This window comes from Lissotriton vulgaris, chromosome 4_1 (genome assembly GCF_964263255.1).
Source record: "Lissotriton vulgaris chromosome 4_1, aLisVul1.2, whole genome shotgun sequence".
Taxonomy (NCBI): domain Eukaryota; kingdom Metazoa; phylum Chordata; class Amphibia; order Caudata; family Salamandridae; genus Lissotriton; species Lissotriton vulgaris.
In genome coordinates this window covers 132,687,155-132,707,154 of record NC_141691.1, presented here as the reverse complement: position 1 = coordinate 132,707,154, position 20,000 = coordinate 132,687,155, and the positions used below count along the sequence as shown (strand labels likewise).

General features: G+C 46.9%; 1 protein-coding gene across 3 annotated transcripts in view; it reads right to left on the bottom strand.

Annotated features, from left to right (window-relative positions):
* LOC147718469 (uncharacterized) overlaps positions 1-20,000 on the bottom strand; it is a 264,056-nt gene that overhangs the window by 39,170 nt on the left and 204,886 nt on the right. For all 3 annotated transcript variants that reach the window (XM_086918391.1, XM_086918389.1, XM_086918390.1), the window contains exons 13-14: positions 12,675-12,730; positions 4,322-4,517 (exon numbers count right to left, since the gene is read on the bottom strand). In XM_086918391.1, coding sequence (XP_086774517.1) covers positions 4,322-4,517; positions 12,675-12,730 — 252 coding nt within the window. The remainder of the gene's footprint in view (positions 1-4,321; positions 4,518-12,674; positions 12,731-20,000) is intronic.

The window sequence follows — 20,000 nt, the reverse complement described above, 5'->3', positions numbered from 1 at the left end:
CCACTGACACAGCTCCACCGATGCACCCACCACACAGCTCCACCGAAGCACCGACCACACAGCTCCCCCGATGCAGCCACCACACAGCTCAACCGACACAGCCCCACCGATGCACCCACCACCCAGCTCCACCGATGCACCCACCACACAGCTCCACCGACACAGCTCCACCGATGCACCCACCACACAGCTCCACCGATGCACCCACCAGACAGCTCCACCGATGCACCCACCAGACAGCTCCACCAAGGCACCCACCACACAGCTCCACCGATGCACCCCCCACAAAGCTCCACCTACACAGCTCCACCGATGCACCCACCACACAGCTCCACTGATGCACCCACCACACAGCTCCACCGATGCACCCACCACACAGCTCCACCGATGCACCCACCACACAGCTCCACCGATGCACCCACCACACAGCTCCACCGAGGCACCCACCACACAGCTCCACCGAGGCACCCACCACACAGCTCCACCGATGCACCCACCACACAGCTTCACCGATGCACCCACCACACAGCTCCACCGATGCAGCAACCACACAGCTCCACCGATGCAGCAACCACACAGCTCCACCGACACAGCTCCACCGATGCACCCACCACCCAGCTCCACCGATGCACCCACCACACAGCTCCACCGGCACAGCTCCACCGATGCACCCACCACACAGCTCCACCGATGCACCCACCACCCAGCTCCACCGATGCACCCACCACCCAGCTCCACCGATGCACCCACCACACAGCTCCACCGACACAGCTCCACCGATGCACCCACCACACAGCTCCACCGATGCACCCACCACACAGCTCCACAGATGCACCCACCACACAGCTCCACCGAGGCACCCACCACACAGCTCCAACGAGGCACCCACCACACAGCTCCACCAAGGCATCCACCACACAGCTCCACCGATGCACCCACCACACAGCTCCACCGAGGCACCCACCACACAGCTCCACAGATGCACCCACCACACAGCTCCACAGATGCACCCACCACACAGCTCCACCGATGCACCCACCACACAGCTCTGCGGAGGCACCCACCACACAGCTCCACCGATGCACCCACCACACAGCTCCACCGATGCGCCAACTAAGCTCCACCAATGCACCCACCACACAGCTCCACCAATGCACCCACTAAGCTCCACCGATGCACACACCACTCAGCGCAACCACTTCATAACTCAGCGCAACCACACGATCACTGGTTCAAATATGTCCTTTCAATGTTTCAAGCTGTTTTCAAGCTTTCAGGCTTTATTACAAATCACAAAAAGATGTTAATAATTCACTTCTGTTTTTGGATTTTCGTCACAATAAAAAACACTGAACATAATCTTCACAAAAGTAATTTACAAAAGTTTAAGCTATTGCCATTACAAATTAAATAAATTATTTAAGTATTAATTATTTAAAAAAAATTAAAAGCCATTGTTATTTGTAATATCAATACATGTAAGTCATGTAAATACAAAACATGTTGCATTACAAATGCTATAGCTATCACATTTGCAAAAGTTATAACTATTGGCATTGTAAATGACAAAACTATTAATTTAGCTATTTTAAAAAATAACACATACATAAAAAAAAGTCATTTATAAGACCAATAGCTCAAACTTTCCTAATGCGAGCCCTATTGCATTTCCAATGCTTGTTTCCCTTTACCATTATTTTTCCCTTTTTCTCTTAGAAAGGTAACTCCCCTACCACCTTTTTCATTTTTTTCATCTTCCCTATCTGTTTTGAATATTATAACAATATCCTCTGTCTAATTCATATTTCGTTTTTTTCCCCTTACTTTCCTTATTTTGGGGGGAGGAGAGGAGTAAACCTCCTTATTCTCCTTTCCCTCCTTATATTTGCTCTTTTTTCCCCTATTACTTTAGATTTTCCTCAACCCCATATTCCTTATTTTTCCTGATTAGAAGTTATTTATTGGTGTTGAGGTAATTCCAAGTGCACTTTGACATTTTACAATTAGTAGGAGCAGGTTTCAAAGAAGAACATACACAAGTCACATTCAGATTGTACAAACAATCTAAAACACAATGGTTCACTTCATCTTCTCCCCAGATTAGCCAGTCTCCTCCACGGCTTTGCATGCTGGGATCATGTCAAATCCCATTTTAGTAGCAAAGCAGTCTGTACTATGTCATGTGTTAACTTATGAACTACTCTCTCCCTCTTTGTGGATACACATCCTGCATCAATTGTTGCGCGTGATGCTCTGTCATTAAAAAGTGAGATACACTTGTGTGCTCCCCAATGTACAGAAATTCATAATTCGGGTTCGGAAGAAGAAAGGGAAAAGAGACTCTGAAATGTATTTCTCCCAAAAAAGACTGTTCAACAAACCCAGAGACGTTTGCCATAAATAAGTGTACCCAACCCTTCTAAACTGCCTTCCTCATGTTCATCATTAAGGTTTCTTTCGACTACTGCAGTTCCAGATTCTGGTTTACGAACAACTCAGACTCTGCACTTACCGTATGTGCTTGCCGGGGTCATGCGTGCTGTATCCAGAACGCAATACCTTCATATTTTTGGACCTACTTATGTGCATCACTGGTCAGTAAATCATACTTTGCATCATAGCAGACATTAGCCTGCCCCTCACACCTAGGTGTGCTAATGGATATAGAATACACAGATTGGTGAGCTTGCATTCTTAGTAGGTTCAAAGAATCTATAAGTGCTGTATTTGGAACTTTGGCTATTCAGTTTGTCTCTATTGTCAGGATTCTTTAGTGTATTTGTTTGTAGCAAGCCTTCCATTTGTTTTTGCATATGTGACTCGTTAATTTTCTAAGATGTGTATTGAGACTTAGATTGCTAGCAGCTTCCTCAAAGGACATATTTTTGTTTTAACAAAATGGGGTGACCCTGTGTCCCTCAGAACCTGGGTATATGTGATTCACAAACAAGTGGTTCTGTTGGGTATAGACAATCTCTTTCGGGTGGGCTGAGGACAGCTCCAATACACAAAAATAATAAGCAAACCTCTCTAATAGTCAAAGTTTTTATATTAAAAACAGGAAAAAAGAGACAATATTTTGGAATTACTTCATTCCACTACATTACTGACGATTACTTATCAAATAAGTGAGCAGTGACTGTAGTGATTCAAGTGACAAGTGCAATGTATATAGTGACACTTATTTACAAAAACATTTATTTACAGTAAAATCAACAGAAAAAGGGGACCGGGGAAAGTAAGAACGATGTGATTTCTATCGTTTTTATGGCCAGTTTTATATGAGTAAATGTTCCAAGGAAGAAAAGTGGTTAGTGTCCATATTCCTGGAGTTAGCTTGGCCAAATGTAAGAGCGTCGACGTTTCGACCCTGGTTGCGCCCCAGTTGGTGGTCGCGGCGGGTCTTTATCAAGACAGGAGGGGGGAAGGGGATCGGTCAAAAGGTGATTTATTCCAGAGGGTAGCCCGTTGGTCAACCCTTGATATGATAACATCAGCGATGTAACTCCGCGATGTAGCAAAAGGCGATCTGGATGTGAACGCCAAACGAGCTGTCCGTAAGAAACGCTCGTTCGTGGACGAGCGTTTCTTACGGACAGCCCGATCCCCTTCCCCCCTCCTGTCTTGATAAAGACCCGCCACGACCACCAACCACTTTTCTTCCTTGGAACATTTACTCATATAAAACTGGCCATAAAAACTATAGAAATCACATCGTTCTTACTTTCCCCGGTCCCCTTTTTCTGTTGATTTTACTGTAAATAAATGTTTTTGTAAATAAGTGTCACTATATACATTGCACTTGTCACTTGAATCACTACAGTCACTGCTCACTTATTCGTCAGTAATGTAGTGGAATGAAGTAATTCCAATATATTGTCTCTTTTTTCCTGTTTTTAATATAAAAACTTTGACTATCAGAGAGGTTTGCTTTTTATTTTTGTGTATTGGAGCTGTCCTCAGCACACCCGAAAGAGATTGTCTATACCCAACAGAACCACTTGTTTGTGAATCCTCAAAGGACATAGGCAGAACATAAGCAAACATGGTGTGTGTGTGTGAAATTCAATGTGTCTCATGGCAAGCTGTATCCATCATTGGGCAATTGAATGGATCAGTGGCAACAAAACAACCAATTTAGTAACATACTTTTACAACGCAGTCCCATCACAAGCATAGCAGAGCAAGTTTCAATCAATTAGTTTATCAGACTCTTGCCTAACACTACAATTTATCATTAGCCCACTTTCTGAGTAATGAGAACCCAAATAGGGGGCCTTTATTCAGTGGGTGCTGTAACTGCTTTGAAGAAAATACTTACTTCCTGTTGTGATCATTGCTTGGTGGAGTTCTGGGTGGAGTTCTTGGACGCTCTCTTTCCCGCTCTCTCTCCCGGTCCCGCCTGGTTCCGGCATATTGCCAATGGCTGTCGTTAGAGTTACTTGTTCCCTTGTCTGCCGTAGCTACCCATGTTGTATGAGACGTGGAGACAGACGGGTAGCTGACAAAACCTCCATCTGCAATCAGAGAAGATAAACATTTACCATTGAGTAGTTTACATCCAACAGCCTCAGGTAAACTTTCATCATGTTCAGCAGAGCCTCATTTCTACACTTTATAATCATAACACTTTGAAGACTTTTAGGCTGGCTTACAAGCTTGCCTAGGGTGAAAAATAAACTTTCATTGGCGGGTAAGAGCTATATCATCAGAAATATTTCGCTAGAGAATAAAAAGTATTGATGTTATTTTTGTCTCTTGTTTCCCTTCAAAGAACCTTAATGTTGAGCAGCTGTTTCTTTTCATTGAAGTCACCAAACATCATTACAGCCACTACTAAGGTGTGGTTCCATTTTCTTAATGGCTTTCAACAAAAAAATTGGTTATGTTATGTGAATTTGTAAGAGCGGCTAATCAACCGTGAGGGTATCCAGGAAGTGAGTAGGGCAAGGGTCCAAGAAAGGTGGATGGATGGAATAATGCCTTGTTTTTCTGGGAAAGCCAAGTCTTAAGCTTCTTTCGAAAGGCCATGATGGAGGGGGCAGTTCTGAGGTGTAGCAGAAGGTCGTTCCAGGCTTTGGCTGCGATATGCGAGAAGGATTGTCCCTCGCGTCTGGTCTACTTGATGCATGCGGTGCATGCGGCAGCCTAGGAGATCAACCGAAGGTGCCTGGTGGGTTGGTAGAAGTGGAGGCAGTGGTTAATGTATGATGGTCCAAATTTGTGGAAGGCTTTGAGTGAGCAGCTTGAATTCCCATCTTTCTTGGACAGGGAACCAGTGGAGTGCGTTTAGGAGCAGTGAGATGTAGGCGTTTTGTGGGATGTCCAAGAGGAGTCTAGTGGTGGCATTCTTGGTGGTGTGGAGTCAGCGTAGAAAACGAGCTGGGATTCCGGAGTAGATAGTGTTTCTGTATTCGAGTCTGCTTGTAATTAGAGCCTGGGTGACCGTTTGTCTGATGTTCAAAGGGATCCATTAGAAAATCTGGCATATATTTAGCAGGCTGTGGAAGCATGATGAGGAGATGGTGTTGATCTGGTTATTCATTGTCAGCTAGGTGTCTAGGATGATCCTGAGGTTCTTGACATGATCAGTAGGGGTTGGGTGGGGAGCACAGTTCAGAAGGCAACCATGAGGCATCCAAGGTGGAGTGTTTGTTTCCAAAAATCAGGACTTCGCTTTTGTCTGAGTTGAGCTGGAGGCAGTTGCTAGTCATCCATGATGCAACATTACTCATGCAGTGGCGTAGCTGGTTTTGGTGGCGTGGCCCTGTCCATTAGAGAGGAATGAGCTGAGTGTCGTCGGCGTAGGAGACTATGTTGATGCTATTCGATATGACAATGTCTGCAAAGGGTGCCATGTATATATTAAACAGCGTTGGACTGAGTGATGAGTCTTGAGGAACTCCATTGATTAGGTTTTTGGGTTCTGCGGTGTATGATTGTAGTATTGAAATAAATCAAGTGTGCTGTGGGGATATGCATTTTATTTTTCAAAAATTTTCTTCCCCATTTTCCACATGGTCCTGGCTAAGAAACATGTTCTGGAGGGTAATACACCCTTACTGGGTTTGCAAGCGAAACCTTTATGGTTAATTCTAGACTCTCAACTTTCCATTTTTAACTTTAAAGTCCTGAAATCGGTTTATAAAAATAAGGTCTATTATTCCAAAAGCCAGTTGTATACATGTATTTTAGTCAATATTTTCATAAAATGCCAGCAATGCCGCTTCAAAGTCTATGTGAACAAAATGTTGTTTAGAGTAAAGGAGACCAGTGAACAGTTATAAAACAGTATAAAATGTTGTAGCACCTGAACTATCGATCATTCCTATAGCTCTGTACTAGAACACTTTTAATACACAATCTAGTGTCACTTCCTCACCACATTATCACCACAGCTTCCTCTGTAGCAAGGTTCGCGCTACATAAGTACCTATTCATGCATATATAAAGTTTATGACCTAATATAGTACAAAATAGATGTGCAAAAGAAAGAACAGGATTGAGGAGACAGGAGCTATGAGTAAGCAGGGAAAATAAGTATTTATGGCAAATAGGAAAGGAAGGACATTGAGGAAATAAATGAAGAGCAAAGAGAAGAGTCATGTAAAACAATCTATTCACCATTTCGCCATTCCTCATTAATCGCAACCCGGCCAAAACGACCTTATTTTTACATTTTTTTCATCTTTTGTCCAAGAGGAAGACATTTACATTGAAAGCCCAGTGGAAAATATTGCTGTGCATTGCCATGATGTGCTCTTACAATCACCCTAGTGCCAGAGAGAAGCAGAAAGACCTAGGATCACTGTCCCCAACTGCCTACTTCCATTGCACTGAAAATTATACCAGGGTGGCAATATCAAGGATGTGCATCAATGCCCATGGCCCGCTCTGTTACCCACTTTTGGTGTTGTTTAACAGCACCACTATCCCACTTCAAATGTGACGAATGGGCCTTCTAGCAAACATTCAGTTTCTAAGATGAATAAACAATCAACTTTGAATGCACCAGTAGGCGGAGCTTGCTAGGATCCAAGATGGCTGCGTGTTGAGCCAGCTCCAATTGCCGTCTTTAACTATCCGGAATTATTAGTCTAACACCCGGGGCCTGACGTTCACTCATTGGCAAGGAGTGTGCAGGAACCATGGCGCTGTGATACGACACCGAGATTGGGCCGAGACGAGCACCTCATGCTTCGCCGCACATCGTGAAGCGGATGAGCCCTGTGACACAGCTGTGAGGCCAGAGAGGCAGTGCTGCTTCCCCGCTGGCACCGGATAGCTGATCCTCGCTGCTTACACCCGTCGCGGCCTGGTCCTGCGCTTCAGACGCTGCCCCTTTCAGGGCCGGTGTGCTTCACCACGTAGTGCTGCTCTGCCTCCATTGCGGATATTCCCGGCACCCAGTGGCGGTTCCTCCAGGGGGGCGTTTGGGCGCCGCCCCCGAGAAGGCAGAAATAAATGGTAGTAAATTATTGCCGTAATAATATAACTACCATTTGTTTCTGCCTTCTCGCACAGCGAGAAAGCTGAACTTCCTGGTTTTGGTTTACAGGTGCGGTGTTACTCAAGGGCAGGGGGGAGTGGCTTGCCCACGGTTGTTAATACTGACTGTTTGGGCAGCCTGAGGCCGCCCAAACAGACCACTCTCACTCCTTAATGTGAACACAAAGGGGCAGATTTACAAGGCCCTTGCACCTCTTTTACACCGCAGCGGCGGTGCAAAAGATGCACAATGGTGCGGGGTATTTACAACGTGACACATCTGGGAGATGCTTCACGTTGTAAAGCCCTGCGCCAGAGGTAGGCGTTCCTGCACGGGGGTCGGGGGCGTTCCGGCGCAGGAACGCCTCCTAAAAGTGGCTGAGTGAAATCTGCAAAATTTCACTCAGTCACTTTTGAGCCCATGCTGCATCAAAACACTGGGCCTGCTTGAAGCAGGCGTAAGGATTGACGCAGCATTGGACAGATAGGGCCCCCCAGAGCATTGCTGGAGCTGCGTCGCGCGCTTGCGACGTAACTCCAGGAATGCGCCGCCTTTATGGCACAGATGCGTCACGCACATGTGCCGTTTTTGCCCCATGGTGCACCGCATTGTAATTACAGCGCATCCAAGCTGCGGCGCACAGTAATTGGCGCATCCCTGCTGATATGCAGGGATGCGCCACTTATTGTAAATCTGCCCCAAAATCTTTTGCCAAAATACTAGCCAATAGACTCTCTCCCCTCCTCCCTATCCTTGTGGGCCCAGAGCAAGCCGGCTTTGTGCTCAGGCGTACGTTAACCCAAAACCTACGGACAGTATTTGATGTTATACAACATGTTAGACTGGAACTCAAGGCTGCTGCTGTCTTCTTGGATGCCGAAAAGGCTTTCGATTCAGTTAAGTGGGCCTTTATGATGGCTGTGCAGCGTAGGATTGACTTGGGGGAGATTTTCCTGGGATTAATCTCTGTACTATATAATCAGCCGACAGCAAGGGTTAGAACTGGTAATCATGTCTCATTTCCATTTCTAATATCTCAAGGAGCCAGACAGGGTTGCCCCCTTTCTCCGTTATTATATGCCATAATGGCAGAACCACTGGTGCACTCCCTGAGGGAATATCATGGGCACCGGGGTATTCGTTTCTCCAACTATAATCTGACCATGTCAGCTTACGCTGATGATATGTTGCTGTACACTTGTGACCCAACCTTTCCCCTTTAATTCGTGAAGTTATAAAATTCAGAGGTACTTCGAGGTTAAAAATTAACTGGAACAAATACATCAATTTTCCACTAACACCTGCGATGGTTCCTTTTGATCTAGATTTCCAGCTGCAGTGGACCACTGACACGGTCAGATACTTAGGTATACAGGTGCACACCGATTCAGAGTTAGTGCTGAGGGACAACTACGGAAGGGTAATCAGTAAGTTAGAGGGTGATATAAAGAAATGGATCAAGTTACCACTTTACCTGGTGGGCCGTATTTCGTTGATGAAGAGGATTGTCTTGCCAAGATTATTATTTCTCTTCAACAACATCCCTATGGTATTCCCGCAGCACTTTTTTAAAAGACTCAAAGCACTGATGGATAGGCTGGCGTGGGTGGGAAAATCCCCTATGGTCAAGAAGGACATTCTTACACTTCCATATTCTATGGGCGGACTAGGTGCCCCGGATCTCGATCTATACTATAGAGCTGCTCAGTGCTCACATGCTTATTTCTGGTGCCAAGGACTACATACTCTTCTACACCTCCTTATGGAGAGGATTACGACTGATCCTTCCCCGCTCCCTAGGCAACTTACCCAGCCTCCCAACAGGCATTATGGTGTCCCCGACTATCAATTCGACCGTTCATGCGTGGGGCGAGCTATTTAAATGGCAGGCGTGCACACAGCTCTATTCTCCACTGCTCCCACTGGGTTGCTATCATTGGTTCCCACTGGGTTCTGAGGTAGCTGTGACTCAATCGCTTAGGAACGTTCAGATCCATATTTCAGATTACAGATTTCATCTCTGAGGGTAGAGCCCGGTCTTGGGATGAGGTTGCTGTTGGGGAGCATAGTGCCAGCGCCCTCGTGCAATTTCAGTATTTCAGGGCACGACATGCTCTGAGGGCGCTGCTGGGAGATGAGTATCTAGAGCCCCCTGCTCTCTCGTCTTTCACTTTTCTGCTGAGTTCCCATATAAGCTGGTCTCCAATATATACACAATGTCCCAAGAATACTACTGTACAAATTATTCTCTGCCGAGAGCGCAGTGGCAACTTGATCTGGGCGATCCCATAGAAGGCAGTCAATGGAGATACTGCCGTGAAATCACCCAATCAGTGTCACTGAACGGCAGGCATAGATTAATCCACTTCAAGTTCCTAAATAAAGACCTATTACACACCAGCACATCTCCACAGATTTGGGTTAAGAGACTCTCATAGTTGTGAGCGCTGTGGTGCAAGTGGTGCAGATTTTTTCCATGTGGCATGGGTCTGCCCTCGGATTGCCTCCTTCTGGAATCAGATCTTTCAAGAGCGAGGAAGGATTGTGGATATTCCGCTCGCCCCTGACCCATTACTAGCCCTATTGGGATACACAAAACCTCTGACTAAAGATGTTAGGAAAATTCTGGGTTTAGGCTTTCTTCTGGCTAAGCGGCCGATAGCGCTGCGGTGGGCATGTGGCCCTCCTCCCTCAAAATCTGAGTGGGAAAAGGAAATTATGTTTTGTAATACACAGACTGAAACATATAGCAAATTAATCCCCCCACAGAGTCGCCCCAAAAACGTCTGGGGTTTGTACAAACAATATCTTTTGACAAGGGAGGGAGACAGGACGAATGATGTTTAATACCACTGGGTTGTACTATGTCGCTCAAGAAATAGAGTGTTGATGTGGGCTGTACCGGTGCACACGGCTAATCCAGTTGAAGTAATGTTTGCAACAATGTACTGGTTGTTGGCCAATATTACCTGACATGAGGTTATTGTGTCTGTTGTTTATTTTAATGGTCATTCTCTTAGTGACATTTTCCTTCTTTGCTGATCACTTATTATTTCCCACCATCATAATTTTAATGAACACAGAATTATTTAGACTGCTGTGAACTGTTCAATAAAATCAATAAAGAAATAATAAATAAAAAAAACTATGGACAATATAGGACTCGTACACCTAATGACTCTCTCATTGATTTATGTAACACTAGCAGCCAGTCCCGACGTTGTCCAAGTATGAATTGCTGCCAGCCAGTAGTATATTGTTTTGTAGGATTTCGTTTTGATAACATTTCTTATCTGTGACAGGCCTGTGAAACGCTCCGATTCACAATGCACTGCTAATGCACTTAAGAGTGCGCGTTCAGTAGTGTGTGAACTCGAGTTTCCCTACTTTATTTTTCCTTGCAATATTATATAGCGCAAACGCGACAAAATGGCATAAGCACAATTTACATTACAGAAGAACACATTCATTTGTGGTAGGCACGGGGAGACAAAGCGATTTGCCTGGAATCAGAGGATGTTGAGCTGATGCCGAGATTCGAACGTAGCTCACCAGCTCTAAAGTTCGCAATTCTAGAACTTGTGGCGGGAGGTGTGTCTAAAAGTGTATGTCGTGCTAGCCATCAATGAGAGAGACCTGTGCATTTTTCAAATCGGTGGTGAAAAAATATGAGTATGTTGCTGGAGATGTGGGCCGCCGTGCCACCAATGTACTTACCGGGGGAGGGTAAACACCCATTATTCCGCAACTTTCTTTCCGCATACCATCACTCCGCATACTTTCATTACGAAAGTACCATGACTCCGCAATGCCATTATAACACATGGCATTACATTTTATATGCTTTTACCACGCATACATTTACAACGAAATTCGTTGTAAATGCATGAATGGTAAAAGCATGTTTTTTTTAATGTTTGGATAAGGTAAGTATGGGCATAGGGGTATATGTTTTGGGGTACTGAGGTATATGTTTTGGGGTGTTTGGGTATTTTAAGGGTTCAGATATAGTTTTGGGTTATGGGGTAGAGGAGTAGTTTTAGGGTTTAGGGATAGGTATGGGTTTTGGGGTACAGGGGTATTTTTAGGGTTCAGGGCTAGGTTTGGGTTTTGGGGTATAGGGGTATTTTTAGGGTTATGGGGTAGGTTTGGGTTTTGGGGTACAGGGGTATTTTAAGGGTTCAGGGCTAAGTTTGGGTTTTGCGGTACAGGGGTATTTTTAGGGTTAAGGTGTAGGTTTGGGTTTTGAGGTACAAGGGTATTTATAGGGTTCAGGGCTAGGCCTGGGTTAGAGGGGTATTTTTAGGGTTTAGGGATAGGTTTGGGTTTTGGGGTAAAGGGTATATTTATAGGGTTAAGATGGGTTAGTGTTTAAGTGTGTTGGGGTATTTTAAGGAGTAAGGGTTGGTTATGATTATGGGGTGCAGGGGTATTTAAAGGGAGCAGGGCGGACACCCGGAGCTGGAATGTACAGAACCTGGTAAGAAAAAACAATGAAATATTGGGCACAACGCTCGCTTTTTTTTCCTCCGTAATCCCGCGCCCCGCACACGCCCACGCCCCAGCACATGCCCACAGCACACGATATGAGACATGGCATGAAGGGCGGAACGTACCACACGCCCCCAGCATTTGTCACGCCCCAGCACACGCCCACAGCACAACGCAGACACGCCCACAAGGGACTACTTTGCTGGCACGGTTCTTTTACCTTTTAAATGTATATGGTGGGCGTCTGCATAGCCTATGTCCTTCTGCTGCAACTGCCCTTTCCAACGCTGTATTGGGTGTTGTGGTTGGTGCTGTGGTTCCTGAGATTACCCGCCTCAAATGTTTGGGCTCTCTCTTTATTATATTAGTAAAGATAGATCTAGATAGAGATTTCTTGTACATTTATTTGCACACTGGTATGATTTATTGCCTCTGTGTGTGTGTTTATGTAATGCTTTTTGACACCCTGCACTAAGGTGAGGAGTGCTTTAAATAATGAAATAAAAAATGAATTAGAAAGTGCAAAAAAAACTTTTAATTCACCGGATAATGTACTTTGATATTGTACAGTCTGAGAAAGTGAAACATACATGGGTCAAAGTACTACAGGTTCATACATACGTCTCAATGGGCAACCTTGACACAATTTCATAACACACTAACACAATAAGTGCCGGACTGCGTGTTCACTTACCTCCAGAGTTGTATCCAAAAGATGGCGGATGCCTGTTGTTGTATCTAGAAGACTGGCTTCATAAAACAAATGAAAAAAAATTGTTTAGGTAACCCCTACAGTATCAAAAGAGAAAATCAAGTTATTTTATTACTATAAAGCAGCAAGTCATCTAAGCAGAACACAGAAGCGAACATTCATATATATTAATTTTTCCACTAATCTCAAATGTTTTGGGCTTAAAAAATGAATACTGGTATGTTGCCTATGTACAGACCAATAAATGAGCGTTCTGCACAAGTCTGATTTTATATGGTCCCCTGAAGAAACTCTAGCAATGCAAACTGCACAAACATCGCTTAGAAGAAAAAACAGAACATGTGTAAAAAGTGAAACAAACATTGGTACATCATTGACTTTATAGACCAGCTAAAAAAAATAGCGTGCAACATTAGCAGGTTATAAATCTGAATCCGACAGGGTCAGCACAGAATGTCATCCCTCATTGCTCTTTGCATGGACTACCACTTTGTTGAACACTAATAATCTAATTCAAGCTACTAATATACATAAAACAGTTTGAGAGAATACTCACTTTCCTGTTAACACAAGTGATTTCATGGATCCTGCAAGAGAAGCAGTACGGTGCTTCCCAGCAGAATTATATGTCCCTAAATATGGTTGGGATATATGTACAGCACCTTATTAATTGAAAGGCAACGCGCCAAATGGTGGTAATGTTAAAGGTTTAATCTGCAAACATCATCAACACAACTTCCAACCATTGACAGACTTCTTTATTGTATGGGGTAAGTTCTCCATCTATCAAGCTCTATTACCTATAGCAAAACAAGTCATACTTTAATATATGTAGTACACCAATGTCATTACAAAATAAGATCTAAATCGACTTCCCAGTCTGAAACCCCTGTTAAAAAAAAAATAGCAATATAGCAAAATACTCTAAAAGTGATTTGAGTGGGAATGGTCCTTGTTGGGATGCACGGATCCAGCATTTTGAGCTCCTCTAAAAGTCAATAACTTAAATAAGTGCAAAGGTCACCAAATCATGGCCTCATCTTGAACTTTAGAATTCACAAGGAGTTGATTGAGGAGGCACAGAGCACAAGGGTCTTGTTCTCCCTTTAATTTAGACCGAGTTCATATGTTCAACAAACCACAGACCCCAGGAAAGGGATAGCAGATAGGGAGTTCCTGGTATTGATAACATCCTTGATTTCTTGCTCTCACCTGTCTGCCCCGGACCTCACTGGAATAGTCCATGCATTTTCCTAAACATGTTTCAGGGAGGCTATTGCATAGACTCACTACTCTTTCCATGAATTTCTTTTTCTGATATTACATTTTCTACTGTGACATTCCCATAAAAAGTTGGTTGTCTTCTATTATGTTAAAGTGATTTAAAAATGTTCATTAAACCCATTATATTTTCCTTCCATCAACCATATACTAATTTCCATGTCTCACCTTTTAGGAACTATGCTTTAAACTATTAACGGTTTAGCAGGTGTCACAATCTATACCCGGTCCTTCCACTCTCCCTTGGAGCGATATCCTGTCATGGAACTTAAGAAATCGAGACATTCACGTTAAGTATTCTACTACTGTTCCTGATCTCTGTTTTTAATGTTATCCCATGTTTCTCGTCACCACGTTTTGTATGTTGCACCGGTATTATTATCCCTTGCGCAATTCAGCCCTCTTTTATTATCTGTTTAATTTGTCATACTTATTCCTGTGTATTATGCAATTCTGAATACTGGAAAGCGCTCTGATATCCGCAAGGATCTTATTCGTGCTCTATAAAACCTTCAAAATAAATCAAATAAATAAATTCTGCCCATACCTTTCTGAAGATATGTTTATGAGAATTGGACACTATGCACCGCTGATCATGACCATGCAATCGTTCTCTATTTTCGGTCCAGCTGTAAACACAAATAGCGAGCAGCTGCTCACTTTCGCTAAACGTGTTCTCGCAGTAGAATACTACTAACAGAGGTAATCGCATAATTATCAGTAATTCCGCGTCAAAGAGTAACATGGAATTACCGAAATTACTCTGATCTTTCCAGCGTAATTGAAGTTCTGCCCAGGCCTACACAATAGTATCAGAGTCCACAAACAAGTCCAATAATACAAGGGCTGAATTATAGCTTTAACAGCAGCTGAGTGGAAACAATCAGTAGACCGGGCTTAAGATGGTCATTTCTAAAGGAAGATCTGTGTAAACCAAACATGAAAATTCACTTCAGGTAATATTCCATCTTTGTGCAACAACTGCATTCTCCAGTACCTTATCAAGCTCTGCAAAAACAGCATTGGTGCACTAATTCAATGAATAAGACTTGTGTAGCACAATACAGCTACATAAATCCCAGGCACTTTCAAGCTCAGCACCCCGGTCTGGATTCCATTTTACAAACTGCACTTTATACTACTGTATAAAGTACCCCAAGTTTAGGCAGATGAGGCAACTGAGGCACAAGGAAGTGTAACTACTCCAGCCCAGATCAGACTCCAGGCATTTGCTTAAACTGTTAACACTCTAGAAGAGGGACTATATATTCTACTGATTACATCAATATCCAGACCCACTTTTATCAGGGATGGTTGCATTTTTCCCACTTAAGACATATGATGCCTCCCCTAAATGGGAGAAGGATCTCAGGATGAACTTTACCATGAATGAAGCAACTAAGTTAAAACATTTTACAACCAAAATAAATCAGTGCACCGACTGGATCCAGAGCTTGAGTGACAGACAATCTAGGCATAAAGAGGGTTGAGATGGTCAATGTTAAATTCTTTCACAATTACATTCGTCTTGGGTTGGAAAATGGGTATGGGCTCAGTCCAAGACCCAGAAGGAAGAACAAAGTCACATAAGTGATGTGTACTGTGGGGTACCACAGACCTTTGTCTTCACCGAAGGCCTCACAACTATTACCTGGATTTATAAGACTGAGATTGTCTTATTGTGATTCCACACCAGAGCCACCATATTCAATAAGTCCCTGGTGGCTCTTGTAAGTGCTTCGACCCACCAGCATTTAACATGATTATTGGACCCGGCCTCGTGGCGTGGTCCTCGCTGATCTCCGGAACTACGGGTGGAACCGATTCCCTTCCACCCAGAACTGTACATGACACTCCTACTCCGGACCTGAGACGATCCCCCGACCGCGTGCCTGCACCCGTGCATGTGACCATCAGACTCCATGTTGGGCCACCCCGGCCGGCCGGCCGCCTTCTTTCCTTTCGGCAGCCCTGGCCACTCCTGGCTACAGCTAAGCGTGCGCGTCCGGCGCGCTCAGATCCGCCCGGGGGGTGAACGACTCCCCAAGTACCCGAAACCAAGACTTCCATCACACCTCCGGCCCCCTTCCGAGGAACTGGTTCCCCTCACACCTCTGAACTATCCCTGGGGGCTGGTTTCGTTGGCACCTTGGGCCTCCTAGTGAGCTGGCTCCAGGCCCTGATGGGCGTCTGGTATTCCCTGGACGCATGGTCCAAAGCATCAAAGAACCAACCGCACAGACAATCAGGCGCCTGGCACTCGGACCTCCGGCCCCCTGCCTCTGAGGGTCCGGACATCAAAGAGCTCCAGTACTATAAGACAGCCTGCCTTCCATCTAGTCGGCAGTTGTATCTTGGACAAGAAAGCCCTGCTGATCTGATCGTGGCTGACCTTGAGGAGAACAGACTCTGAACCACTGAGCCCTGCTGACGTCGTCGCGGCTCATCCTCGAATCTACGGAACTGAACCATCGGAGCCCTGCTGACGCTGTCGCGGCTCCCTCTCGAAGCACAAGACCGGAACCATCAGAGCCCTGCTGACGCTGTCGCGGCTCCCTCTCGAGAGCAAGACCTGAACCATCAGAGCCCTGGTGACGCTGTCGCGGCCCCCCTGCCTACGAGTAGGACGGAGTACTCCTGACCAAGCCCTGCTGACCTCGTCGCGGCTTGACGAACTCTCTGGTCCGGCTGGACTATCGACGCTACCTTCACAATTATCTTGAACCAGAAGTGAGTAGGACAGCAAGTCCCATCGCCAGCCCCCGTACCCCCCAGTTCGAGGATTGAGAACTGTGCGCAGGGTGCGTGGCGTGCCAGCTAGCCTCCTAAGACTGTCCCGCTTCCCAGATCCCTCGTTACGAGACTTTCGCGATCCCTCGATCGCTGTGTATTTGCTCCCTACTTTTAATCCTGATAAAGTCTTTTCTGATAAAGAATCACGGTGTGGTGTCCGTTCATAAGTGTGGTGTGTCGATGGTGTGTACGATCAGTCCTCCCCGGCGGGGACTTCCCCTCGATAAGACTCGGCAGTGATTGTGGGAGAGGAGGTTCCAGGTGGTTAGGAGAGTCCTCTTGACCCCTGGGGTCACCGCCTTCCAACATTGGTGGCAGCGACGTGATACGAACCTACCCCTAAAGATCGTACCACTGACACACTACCTGAACCCACACGCAGCAAACCCACAAGAAAAGAAGAGCAACAATGACGACTACAGAATCTGGTGTAAAGACAACCTTCGACAAGGACCTCCTGGAAGACTACACACATAGAGAGCTGAAGCAGTTCTGCAAAGAACTGAGTATCCCGAGTACCGGACTAAGTACTAAAGAAGATTTCCAGAAAGCGCTAACCGCTTGGGTAGAGTTCGGAGCACCTCTTCCCCCGATCTAAGACGAGGGAGGGAGGCCACAGACCGAACCCGGATGTATGACGTTACCACGCATACCATTACCACGCATACCATTACAACGCGGTATTTACAACGCATACCGTTACAACGCATAGCGCTTTGAGGTGCTGGATAGTGGTAAGTATAATTTTATATTCCAACTCCAGTCCCCGTGGATACTAGGGAAGGTGTTGGATATAAAATTAAACTTATTCCCTATCCTAGAGCGCCCCCCAGCGCAATGCGTTGTAATGGTATGCGTGGTAATGCCTGCGTTGTAAGTGTAGTGCGTGGTAAAAAATGCGTGGTAACAGTTGTATACCACCGAACCCGGTACACCGGCCGGTGAGAGAATCCAGCAACAGACCCGGAGCCCAGCAACCGGGAGAGATCGGTCATCGGAGGAGATGGCCGATCGAGAACGTGACCGAAGCCATGAGCTTGAACTGGCGCGCCTCAAATTGGAGGGCGAACTCAAACTCGCAGAAAAGAAGTTGGCGGTGGAGCAGTTGCGGCTCCAGGGAGAGCTAGAGGAGAAGAAGCTCCAGAGGGAGCATGAAGGTCGGAAACTTCAGCTCGAGCACGAGCGCAGCCTCAAAGAACTCGAATTGAAAGCCAGAAAAGAATCAACCGGATCACCGGGACTTGGAGAGCAGGTGGTCCCCAAAGAACCGAAGGTGCATATCCCCAAGGACGTTGTAAAGGAATTTTACAAAGGGGACGACATCCAGCAGTGGTTCAAAGCATACAAGGTGGCCATGTCCGCTCACCGGGTCCCCGAGAAGGACTGGGGGGCCGGCCTGTGGAGCCGCTTCCTCAGCGAGGGGAGAGACACCCTGCTGGACCTACCGTCTGCGCACATGAACGCCTACCCCCACATGAAAGACGCTCTCCTATTTCGCTACGGCCTCACGCCGGAAATGTATCGCCAACGGTTTAGGGAGTGCAAAAAGATTCCGGGCACTACCTGGGTAGACTATGTGAACTACTACACTCGGGCCCTAGAAGGGTGGATCAAGGGCAGCAATGTGACCACCTTCAAAGGCCTAGTCGACCTAGTGGCTTACGAGCACCTGTCCGCTGATTGCTTTGTGGAACTAAGACAACATCTCCTGGACAGCAAGCTCGCCAACCCACGGAAACTGGCTGTGGAAGCCGATCGATGGGTGGCCACTCGAGTCCAGGAGGGGCCCGGGGGAGACCCCCCACGGAACGACCAAGGATCTTCCCGCCAGCGAGGGGGGGGGGGGGGGGGGTCGGGGCAAGCAGCAAGGTTCCCAGTCAGGGCCCCAGCGTAGTCCCCCCAGAAACCAGACCCCACGCTCTCCTCCTGCGACGAGAGCCGCCCCGAGTGCAGGACCCCCGGGGCTCCGCCCCAGCTCCACGTGCTTCAAGTGTCAGCAACCCGGGCACTATGCCGGTGACCCCCGATGTCCCATGACACCGAAATCCACTCCCGCTGGCCCCTCCACTAGACAGATATCCTCAGTGGCCTTAGAAGAGGAAGAGATAGAAGAACAGGGGGAGTGGGAGCCCGCAGCCATGGTCTTAGCCTCCCTGGGGAATAGCGAGATGATCCCAGGAGATTACCTGCCCGACAACACAGAAAAGTACCGCCAAATAGTGAAGGTTAACGGGCGCAGCATAGGAGCCCTTCGAGTCACAGGAGCCAGCATCACGTCTGTTAGGTACATACTAGTTCCTGAGTCCATGATCATACCCCACACCTCCTGTAGGGTGATAGCAGCCGATAATTCCGTCCGCACCTGCAGGATAGCACAGGTCCCGTTTGAGTGGGAGGGAGTTTCGGGCGATCTGCGGGTAGCGGTCCGCACGGACATGCCTGTAGACTGCCTCCTGGGGAATGACTTAGAGAGTTCCCCGTGGAAAGAGGTAGAGAGGAGGACCCATTTTGCAATGCTAGGACTGCCCCAACGGGCCTGTGTGAGCACCCGAGCCATGACCGCCAGAATGTCCAACCCCGGGAACGAAGAGCCTGAGTTCCCCAGTGCAGCCCCTGATGTCCCCGAGGGTGGCGAGCACCCCACGGTCCTCGACCAGCCCCCCATCGAAGAAAACGCATCCGACGAAGGTCCCCTCGGACCCGCTGTCGAACCTGTCCCCACCCTAGCAGATCTCCCCGAGTTGGCCCAGTGGCGCCAAGAAGGAGGACCGTCCCGAGAGGAGTTCTGGCAAGAGCAGACCTCCTGCCCTGTCCTAGAGGGGCTCCGGCGACAGCCGCAGCCCAGGCCACTGGAGACCAGTCCGGCTCCCATTACCTTTACTGGGAAAACGGCCTTCTGTATAGTGAACAGAAGACCGCTGAACTAGGGTCAGCCCGCGTGCTGGTGGTACCCCTACGTTTCCGCGGACTTCTCCTCAACCTGGCCCACGATGTGCCCCTGGCGGGACATCTGGGCCAAGATAAGACCTTCCAACGACTAGTGACCCATTTCTACTGGCCCCACATGCGGGCCGATGTGGAACACCACTGTAAGTCCTGCCCCACGTGTCAGGCTAGCGGCAAAAGCGGAGGCAAGCGTAAGGCTCCCCTCCAGCCCTTCCCCGTTGTCAGTACCCCCTTTGAAAGGGTGGGAATCAACATTGTCGGACCCCTGGACCCCCGGACCTCCTTAGG